This window comes from Manacus vitellinus, unplaced genomic scaffold (genome assembly GCF_001715985.3).
Source record: "Manacus vitellinus isolate BGI_N305 unplaced genomic scaffold, ASM171598v3 scaffold_12_pilon, whole genome shotgun sequence".
Taxonomy (NCBI): Eukaryota; Metazoa; Chordata; class Aves; order Passeriformes; family Pipridae; genus Manacus; species Manacus vitellinus.
In genome coordinates, this window is record NW_021938949.1 from 4,369,845 (window position 1) to 4,379,905 (window position 10,061).

At 53.9% G+C, this 10,061-nt stretch overlaps 2 protein-coding genes across 2 annotated transcripts in view; both read left to right on the plus strand.

The window, feature by feature from the left end:
* The first annotated feature begins 989 nt into the window (after window positions 1-989).
* Window positions 990-9,399, plus strand: HAGH (hydroxyacylglutathione hydrolase). The gene is made up of 9 exons (XM_029957750.1): window positions 990-1,005; window positions 2,380-2,561; window positions 2,984-3,048; window positions 3,888-4,005; window positions 4,965-5,073; window positions 5,963-6,066; window positions 6,506-6,607; window positions 6,879-6,958; window positions 7,442-9,399. The coding sequence occupies exons 2-9, from the start codon at window positions 2,457-2,459 to the stop codon at window positions 7,539-7,541; spliced, it is 783 nt and encodes a 260-aa protein (XP_029813610.1). The 5' UTR covers window positions 990-1,005; window positions 2,380-2,456; the 3' UTR covers window positions 7,542-9,399.
* The window catches only part of LOC108638655 (hydroxyacylglutathione hydrolase-like protein), a 7,365-nt gene continuing 5,841 nt past the window's right edge, over window positions 8,538-10,061 (plus strand). Inside the window, exon 1 of the mRNA XM_029957810.1 lies at window positions 8,538-8,543. Coding sequence (XP_029813670.1) covers window positions 8,538-8,543 — 6 coding nt within the window. The remainder of the gene's footprint in view (window positions 8,544-10,061) is intronic.

Here is a 10,061-nt window from a genome sequence, read left to right on the forward strand (position 1 = left end):
GGTGCAGGGGTGTGCAGCTGGGTTTGGGCGTGCAGTCGTGTCTTGAGTGACAGCCTCGTCTGACACAGGAATTTTCCACTCTTTTATGTAATAAAACGAGTAACCCAAAATGCTCTGGAGGAAGTGCACGAAGCAGCCCCGTTCTGAGGGAACCTGCTCTGTCAGTCTGCAGCACGTCTGTGTTTCTATGATGACAGTAACACTTCCAGCTGCAAACTCTTTCATCTTGGCCACTCCAGCTGTGCTGAGGAGCTGTTCTAGGAAGGCCAAGTGTGTGATTCAGAGGCTGCTGACTCTGCCCTCCCCACTGCTCCACTGCTCTGCTTCAGGCCTGAAGTCAGGAGGGACGTGGTACAAAAGTGAGCGAAAATGAAGTCACTGGGTGTTAATTTTGGAGCAGAGCTGCGTGTGTGACAAGGAGTTAGTGCTCAGCTGGGGAGCAGCTTAGAGCTGAACCAGCTCTCAGAACATGCCCTTCTCAGAGCAGGGCACTCCTGGTCTGCTCCAACTGGGCAGGCTGGAAAGGGGCAGCTGAGCTGCAGATGGGAATTCACAAGGAGTGAGTTTCTTTCTTGGTGGATGTTTTCTCGTTCCTTTGTTGAAATTACATGTTAGAAAACATTTCCTTATGTGGCGTAGCTTGTTTGTTTGTTTTGTAAGAGTTGTGAATTAAACATGCAAAGAGGCTTTGGGATCTTGGCCAAGGTTAGAGATGGCTCACAGGAAAGAAGCATTTTAAGTATGTGAATAATTCCTTTGAGTTGAAGTTAAGGTTGTGTTTTCTTTTGTTTGGTTGTGTTTTTTTCTCCAGTTAGTGTCTGGCATGCAAACAAACACCCAGTATATACAGCTCTGGTGACTGGCAGCAGCCAGAAGTGCTCTGTGTTAGGGAGCAATTGTTTTCTGGGAATTTTTTTTTCTTGTCAAGGAATAGTAAGGGCTTTTTTGTGTTGTTCTTTTTTTTTTTTTGAAAGGAGTCTTCTGCTCCAGAGGAACACTTGGCAGGTATGGATGCTTTCCTGAATACTTCACCATCAATACCCAGTGCATGCCTGTTCCATCCTGGCTTGAGGTTTTCTCGAGCACAGTGTTTAATTTTACTGCCATCTGCCCTCCTGATTTCCCTTCCCTCATAAGCAGGTGGGATGGTGGAGGTAGAGGGGGAGAAGCTCTGGGCAGTTGCAGCAGAGAGGCCTGACTGCTCTGGGCTGGGTTTGCAGCAGGAGCAGCTCTCTGGCTCCTGTCAGGGCTGGATCTCACTTTCCCAGCCCCATCAGCCCATGGAGCTGCAGGTCTGTGGGGCTCTTCTCCCTGGGGCAGCTCTTATCAGGGCTGGGCAGGCCTGAGCTGCTTTGGGAGAGTGGGGCAGGGTGATGGCAGCATGGGGACCCCTCCCTTTGGCACCGAGGGAGGTGGCCAAGCAGGGAGTGTTGGGAGCCTCAGGGAGAGTCGGTGGTGCAGTGAAACGGGGCTGTGCCAGCACAGCTCAGCCCAGCACAGGCACCTCTGGGGGTGAGCAAACACCTTGATGGTGTTCAGACAATGATTCCTGACCTGCAGGGTCTGACACCTCTTTCCCTGCACGTGTGTGGACCCAGGGCTAACTGCAGGGCCCCAGCAATGGAAGACCTTGTTCTCTTCCTTTCCCTTCCTTTATTTTTTGTGGCAGAGCCTCTTAGGGCTTGGTTGTTTCTTTAAGTGCTGCTAATCTGTGCCTTGAACAGTGGAGCCCAGGTTATTTGCCTCTGGAACTTGCTTCTTGGATCTGATTAAACATTTAACCAAAAGCAAATATTTCCATGTTCTACTGCTGTTGCATCAGGGTAGCCCATGACAAGAGCCCTGTGTGTGCCTCTTACCTGGCCAGGCAGGGAGCCCTCCTTCCATGGAGAGCTTGACTTCTCTCCATGGATTGTGCAGGATGTCACTTCCTCAAGTAACAAACCAGATATTTTTGTTGTAGCAGGGCCTGTATTTCTGTATTTCTCCTCCCCCCTCCCCCTTTTTGTCTTTTGGCTGTAATTGGCTGTCTTTTGTGATTTTTTTTTTCAAAGTCACTGTCTAGGTTGACCTTTGTCCAGCTGTTCCCTCTCTGTTCTGCTTTCCTGCCCCTTGAAACCTCCTCTCTGATCCAAGCACAGTGTTTTCCTTGCATGAGCCAAGTGTCCCATCCCCCTTGGGGCAGCTGAGGGGCACAAGGTGACACTGCCAGGCTCCAAGGCTTTGTCCTGTGGTGGCCTCGCTCCTCTTCCTCTGGAGAAGGCAGCTTGGGCTGTCCATACCCTCCCTTCTCTGGGATCATGGATTGGGGTCTGGCTGTGCTCTGTCCCACTTTTCCCCCTGCCTGGGCTGAGGTGTGGCTGTTTTTGGGGTGCCCAGGTCCAGCCCAGCTGCGAGCTTTCTTCCTGCACACGGAGCACGAGCGGAGGGAGCCGAAGACGGTCCCACAGGCCGACATGAAGGTGGAAATCCTGCCAGCCCTCACAGACAACTACATGTACCTCCTCATTGATGAGGAAACCAAGGAGGCTGCCATCGTGGACCCTGTGAACCCCCAGAAGGTAACACTGCCCTGGGAGCAGAGTACTCACCGTGGCTCTGGGACATCCTTCCAGGTTGCTGCATCCATGAGGGAATTGCTGACTCGCGGACTCGGGCGTGGGGGAAAGGCAGGAAATACTGGCTGTGCAGAGGTGCAGGCAGGGCTCACAGCCACGCTGCCTGCCCAGCCAGCCTGGCCCTGGCTCCAGGGCTCCCTGACCTCATTTGGGGTTTTGCCCTTGGTTTGATGTAGAGCAGAAAGCAGGCAATGGGACTGAGGGCTCAGTCACTGGCTGGGTCAGAGCCCTCGTGCCCTGCTCTGGAACCCCCTGGGGAGGGATGAGCTCCCTGCAGAGCTGCTGCTGTGTCCAGGTGACACCAGGTGTGCTGGCAGCTCATTCCAGGGGAGGTGTAACTGCCCTTGTGTGCCCTGTGCCCGCAGGTTTTGGATGCAGTGAAGAAGCACGGCGTGAGGCTGACCACTGTCCTGACCACCCACCACCACTGGTAACCACCCCCGGCCTGGGGTCCCTGGGCACAAACACAGGCAGCCAGGAGCTGCTGCTGTTCTGGAGCAAGGTGATCTCTCAGCAGCAGCTGAGGTGTGAGGAGAAGGGTCAGAGCTCATTCCCTTAGGCTTGCCTGAGCAGATGCACTGTCCAGGCCATGGGCTCTGTGTGTCAGTGCCTTTAACCTTTAAAATGCTGATTCCTCCCAGGTGGCCAGTGCAGTAGTTGTGGGTGTGGAGGGAGCACACTGCACTGAGGTGCCAGGGCATGCCCCTGAGGTGTCCTGCTCACAGCCAGCAGCTGTGGGAGGATCCCCCGAGGTGCGGATTAACTCTGCCAGGGGTGTAAGGAGGAGTGTTTTGCTGTAGAAGTGCTGAACCTGAGCAACCTCTCCTGTGGGTCAGAGTGGAGCCACCTCTGTGGCTGGAGAGCCAAAGGACCAGCTCTGATCTGGACAAACCAGCAGCACAGGTCAATGCTGAGCTGTTGGATACCTGTGTGCCTGCTCCATGGTGTCTTGTGGGATGATGGATTGCATATCCCACTTATCCCATTCTCTCCCTGCCCTAGTAACTGGAGAGTTGACTGTGAGCCCCTAAGGCTGGTGTTTCCCAACTAGGTAGGAACTTGTTCAGGGATTGTTCCTCTCTCTCACTGCCCTAATTACTGGAGAAGTTATCTCCTCTCACGTTGACATGGCTTATTCTTTAATATGAAGAGTGTTACATACTGGGAGAGTGATTGATCAGAGGTGATCACCTGTAGGTTACCATTGCAATATAAGTGACCTTAAATTTCTCTTCATTCCTTCCCAAATCCATTTTTCTGATGTTGCAGGGACCATGCTGGAGGAAATGAGAAGCTTGTAAAGATGGAGTCGGGGCTGCACGTGTACGGGGGAGACAACAGAGTGGGAGCTCTGACCCAGAAGGTGTCCCACCTGACAGCACTCCAGGTAAAGGGAGGGAGCTGCAGGATGTGGTGGGGCAGTTCCTGTTTGTTGTGTCACAGCTGGACAGGTGTGGTCTGCCCCGAGTTCCTGTTGTGTTCACAGCTCTCTTACCTTTCAATATCTCCTGGATGGAGTAGTTGAAGTACAGCTTTCACCCTTTTCCAGCCCTGTGCACTGCAACCCCCCTGTCTTGTTTTGGCCAGTGATCCTTTGCTGCTGAGAGCATTGGCATGGCCCAGGCACCTGGGACATACTGGGTGTCCTGTGCTCCTGGGGGGGTCAGAACAGCCGTGTGACAGGACAGGGCTCGTGCTCTGCACTGAACAAATGCGAGTGTTCCTGTGGGAATGACGGCTGGAACGCGGGCTGAGGGGACAGGGGGCCAGCAGTGCCAGTTGAAGCAGCAGGCCTGGCTGGAACCAGGCTGTTTGTTTACAGGAGAGCTGGCAGATGACACAAACTGGCATGAATGTCACTGCTGGCCTTGGGTGCACCTTGGGGGGGCAGCAGCACAGGAGGGAGCACAGGAGTACACGAGAAGGTGTGGGGATGAGGCTGTGTTCAATCCTTCCCTTTTCCTGAGTGTCATCCACTTCTTCCCTTCAGCTTTATTGTTGTTTGCAGCTTTTTCACGCCTGATCAGCTTTGTTTAGGATTTTGTGTTGCTCTGGATCTGTTGGCTCTTGCTGCCAACCGGGCATTGAGTCTCTCTGCATGGAAATGAAAGGATCTGGCAGTTCTTTGTCCCAGCACCTGCTCGCAGGAAACAGCTCCCTCCCGAGTCCCTGCCATAGCCCTCCCTCACTGGCCTCCCCAGGAGCAGAGCTGATGCTTCCTGGCCAGCTTTGTGCCAGTTTGGGCCTGTAGGAGCACTAGACCACTGTAATAGTTGCAATTCTTTTCTAACCATACGATTGGTAGCAAACAGAAGCTTAAGCTCCAGTCTTCTGCCTTCTTCTCAGGTGGGATCTCTTAATGTGAAATGCCTCAGTACGCCGTGTCACACTTCGGGACACATCTGTTATTATGTGACTAAGCCAAATAGCTCCGAGCCACCTGCAGTTTTTACAGGTGAGGAGTTGGGAGGTTCCCTTGCAAAGACAGAAGCCCCCCCTCTGCCTCTGCCTCTGGCTGTGCATCCGGCCCTTCCTGCCAGTGCAGCTGCTCGAACATCCACATCTTACCCCTTGCCAAGTAGGAATTGTAGGTGGAGCTGGTGAAACCCCTCTGGGTTTGTAAACCAGTGCTGGACACCCTGCAAACGACGTCAGGAGCGAGCCCTGGATGAGTCCTACATCCAGCATTTTCTTCCTCGAAACAAGAGCTGTTGGTTTCCTGTCCCAGGCCAAACTGGCTGATCCCAGAACCTGTTGCTTTTCCATATATCTGTGCTCATGTCTGTAACAAAACTGAGAGAGGAGCAAATAGAGGAATAAGGAGGGCTGCTGCTCCACTGTTCTAGCCAGGGTCTGGGGAGCAGGGTCCCCCCTTCCTTGAGGCTGTGCCCAGTCTCCCCAGACTCCAGGTCATCCCTGTCCTGCTGGGTGTTATCCAGAGCTTGTACCAGCTGCTGCATGGAAGAGGTAATGGCTTAAGCAAGATTTTAGGGAGCACTGGGGAGAAATGCAGAGGTGACTCATCTTTGTTCAACTTCATAGCAAAGAGCAAGTTCCTTGTCCACTCCAGGAGGGACAGGAGGGGACAGCGGGCTGCCCACAGGTAGGGAGGTGCTGGCAGGGTGTGCCTGGCCAGGCTGTGGGGTTTTGTGTCATAGAAACCACGTTTGCCACGTGGGTTTGTGTGGCACCGAGCCCGTGCGGGGCAGCCTGGCTGTGCCTGTGCCTTCTGCTGCTGTGGTGGGGACAGCAATGGCAGGGCTGAGCCCCGGGGGACCCTGTGCCCAGGCTGTGCTGTGAGGAGCCTCGTGTGGGTCTGATGCCACGTCACCCCTCCCTGGCAGGTGACACTCTGTTCGTGGCTGGCTGTGGGAAGTTCTTCGAGGGAACCCCGGAGGAGATGTACAAGGCGCTGATCGAGATTCTGGGCAGCTTGGACCCCAGGACGGTAGGAACCTCTCCTTTTGTGGGAGTTCACCAGCCAGAAACCACCACAGGCATCAAAGAAACTGCCTTCCCAATAGTACTGTTGTTCAAAGGGAGGTTTTCTCATGTGTGGAAGAAATGACGTGGGGAGTTGTCTTTGATGGATAGCTGGAGTCCTCTGGGAAGGAAATGCCTGCCCCAAATGTGGGGAAAGAGCAGGGGCTGCTTATTAGAGGCTCTTGAGCTGGGACACAGGGCTCTTTCATCTGTTGAATTGGCAGGTAGTCCTGGCTGGCACCTCCTGGCACTTGTCCCAAGCATGTCTCCATGGAAAGTGTCACGTGCCCTCAGGTTGACTTTGTTGTTCCTGCTGCCCCATAACTCTGGTGGTGGCACCTGGCACTGCCCCTTTGTAGCTTCAGAGTTACCCAGTGTCACCCTTCCTTCCCTTCCCTTCCCAGAGGGTTTACTGTGGTCACGAATACACGATCAACAACCTCAAGTTTGCTCGGCACGTTGAACCCAATAATGCCAATATCCAGGAAAAGCTGGCGTGGGCCAAGGTAAGCTTGGGTCATCCTTTCCCCAGACCTGATGGGTTCGTGGGGGCAGAGCCTTGCTGAGGAGGTGGGGGAGATGAGACGACGCTGGGGAGAAAGAGAGGCTGAGGGATGGGAGCTGAGAGCCAGGAGCTGCAGGATGTTGTGTTCCAGGGAGTGGGGTCTGGGTGTGCCCAGAGAAGGTGGTTTGCTGCCTGGTGGAGACGTGACCCTCCTCAAAAACATCCTGCTATGTACAGGACATTCCTTGTTCACCAAACATTCCTTGTTCCAGGCACGGTATGACAGTGGAGAGCCCACCATCCCCTCCACCATCGCAGAGGAGTTCACCTACAACCCCTTCATGAGAGTGAGGTATGGAGGAGGCCTGGGGGTGGGAATGTCCTTGTGTTGGGAGTGGGAATGCAGGAAGGAGGAGGTCTCCAAAGAAAGAGCCATAAGTGGGAATTGCTCTCCTGCCTCTCATATTCCTGTTTGGATGCCTCCAAGACCCTCCTTAGAACACACTGGCTGTCCTGGGAAGCTGGCTGGATTTGAGGGCTGTGGTGAGCATCCATCCCTGACTCAGGAGACAGAACAGGCTCTGCTGTGTCCTTGTGTTCCTTAAGCAAGCCGAGTTTGGCAGAGGGACACAGCAGAAGACGGTGTTGGAGGCAGGAGAGTGTTTGCAATTCCCTGCTGCCCGTGAGCCTTCAGAGCAGGGGAGCTGCTCAGAGCTGCTCTGCCAAAGCCCCGAGTCTGATCTCCGAGCGCAGCTTTTCCCCCGATGCAGTGAAACGGTTGTGACCTCCCAGCTGAGATTTTTCTCCCGTCCTGCTCTTCCCTCCTTGCTGGCAGGGAGAAGACAGTCCAGCAGCACGCGGGGGAGACCGACCCCGTGCGCACCATGGGGGCCATCAGGAAGGAGAAGGACAACTTCCGAGTGCCCCGGGACTGAGCCCCGGCCTCCTGCAGACTATTCACCTGTTCTAGGAGTCAGACCTTCTGTTGTGGTTGAGACAGTCCTGTCTAGGTCTTTATTTTGTTTTAATTAAGGAGAAGAAAAGCACTTTGCCCTTGTTGAGATGTTCTACAGCATATTTATATTACGATGAAGAATATTTATCCCTCTGTTGCTGTCCCTCGAGCTGTCACGTGTCACGTGCAGGTCATTGTACCAGTGTTGGTGTGAGGCTCAGAGGTTGGGCTGGGAAGGATCAAACCTGGAGGTTTAGGAAGAAGCTCCTGTTAGTTTTGTAGGAGCCTGATGTGGATGCAGACAGTGGGACTGGGGCCGAGGTGCCTTTGTGTAAAGCAGAGACCAAACACAGTAGTTGAAGAGTTGAGTGTTTCTTCCATGCTGCTGCTGCTGCAATGTTCTGAGTGTCGCTTTTGGCTCCGCTAAAACCAGTTCCCAGTGACAGACCTGCTCTGCCAGAGCCAGTTCAGGGTGTAATTTGGGAACTACGTGGGGCAGCCTGGCTCTGGGAATGGCACGTGGGGACATCCAGCTTCTCCCTTCTCCCTGACCTTCCCTGGCATGGATGGCAGTGACTTTTCCCAGGTACTGCACTGCTTACACCCTTCCAGTCTTGAGCCTGTTTGCATGGACCTGCTCACTGCTCTTACCTGTGACCTGAGAGTTACCTGTGTCAGTGCTGCACCAACGGAGCAGGGCTTTGCCTGATGGCTCCAAATCCCAGGAAGCAGCCACTCCTGGTGAGTGAGTGTCCCAGCTGGGCAGTGGTGAGAGCCCTGAGCAGACCTTGGTGCCCCAGCAGCTCCTTGGTGCCTGGCTGTGAGGAACAGGGCAGGGGAGCAGTTGTCACCTGTGCCCAGCCAGGAACAGCTGCCCTGGGGAGCAGTTCTGGGGACAGGAGCTGTGCTGGGCCATGTGCTGCTGGGGTCCATCCCCTGCCCTCAGCCCCTGCCTGGCCCAGCCTCTGGAAAGGCCATGGAGGTGAGCTTATAATTGGTGAAGGTGCCAATGTGTTGCTGGTTAAATGGGGCTCAGAAGCCGCATTAGAGTGGCACATTTCTGTTTCTTGGTGTCCACAGGGTTAAAAGCCATCCCTGCCCAAAGCAGGGTGTTGGGACTGGGTTATGTTTATGGTTTCTTCCACCCTAAACCACTCCAGGGTTATATGACTAGAGCTGTGTGACCCCAGCCTGCAGCCAGCTTGGAAACTGCAGGGAGGGAGCTCCCCTTGGGCTGCTTTTCCAACAGGGAATAGTGTGTCCAAGTGGATGAATGGGGTGCATTTTGGAGGGAAATAAATGCAGATTTGTGGTGATTGGGTCACCCCCTCCTGCATTCCCATCCTCCAGCTCGGGGTCTTTAAACAAGGGATGTGAGTGACAGGGTGGGACCAGCCCCACATGGCATCGGCATCTTTAATCCATCTTCCTCCTCTTATTCTTTTCTTCCTGGTTCCTTGGTCTCCTCTGTACCACAGACATGCTCCAGGACCAGAGATTGTTTCAAACAAATATTTTACAGATGAAACTTTGAAAATATTCAAATGATTTTGGTTCCTGCTTCTTCCCCTCTCCCTGGCACACATTGGTAGGTGATGCCACAATGGAGCTGGAACTACCTGGGTCGTCACCTGTGTCCCTGTGTCTGCTGTTCCAACACCACCTGCATGGCATTGTATGAGCACCAGGTCTTTGTTTGCTTTAAAATGCTAAATTTTATGTAATTCAGAATGAAAAGCGGTACCTAAAGCTTTGTTGTTGCCTCCTGAACTGGAATGTTGTGCTGCTACACTGGAGTGGCTGTGACAGAGGAAAAATAAAGAACGGCTGGAAATGGAGCTGTTTGGGGGTTCTTTAGCTCCCAAGTTTATGAATTTATTTATTTTGTACAAGTGACTGAAGCCAAACAACAGGAAGCGTCTTTCTGCCTGATCCTGGGGTGAGCAGGTGGCATGTTGGGATCCTCTGGGGCTTTATTCAAGGTCTTGTGACAAGTGTATTTTCTTGTGAAAGGAGAAGGGAGCAGGTTCAGCACTGGTTTGCTGCCTGTGAGTGAGTTCCCTCCTGCACAAGTGGCAATTGGGACAGGAAGGACATTTGAGGGGCTGGAAGGGCAATGGAGCTGGGGAAGGGTCTGGAGCAGCAGGAGCAGCTGAGGGAGCTGGGGGGGCTCAGCCTGGAGAAAAGGAGGCTCAGGGGGGACCTTCTGGCTCTGCAAGTCCCTGAGAGGAGGGGGGAGCCTCTGCTCCCAGGGAACAAGGGACAGGAGGAGAGAAAACAGCCTCAGGTTGTGCCAGGGGAGGGTCAGGTTGGATACTGGGAAAATTCCTTCACTGAAAGTGTTGTCCAGGCCTGGCACAGCTGCCCAGGGCAGGGGTGGAGTCCCCAACCCTGGTGGGGTTTAAAAGCCCCGTGGATGTGGCACTTGGGGACCTGGGTTAGTGGTGGCCTTGGCAGTGCTGGGGAAATGGTTGGACTCGATCTCAGTGGGCCTTTCCAA

What these genes read in the sequence shown, in the direction of transcription:
- HAGH (XM_029957750.1), top strand. Translation starts at nt 2,457, where the DNA reads ATGAAGGTGGAAATCCTGCCAGCCCTCACAGACAACTACATGTACCTC. An exon ending in AAAAGCTGGCGTGGGCCAAG is followed by an intron (nt 6,608 to 6,878) that starts GTAAGCTTGGGT and finishes TCCTTGTTCCAG; the next exon opens with GCACGGTATGACAGTGGAGA. An exon ending in AACCCCTTCATGAGAGTGAG is followed by an intron (nt 6,959 to 7,441) that starts GTATGGAGGAGG and finishes CCTTGCTGGCAG; the next exon opens with GGAGAAGACAGTCCAGCAGC.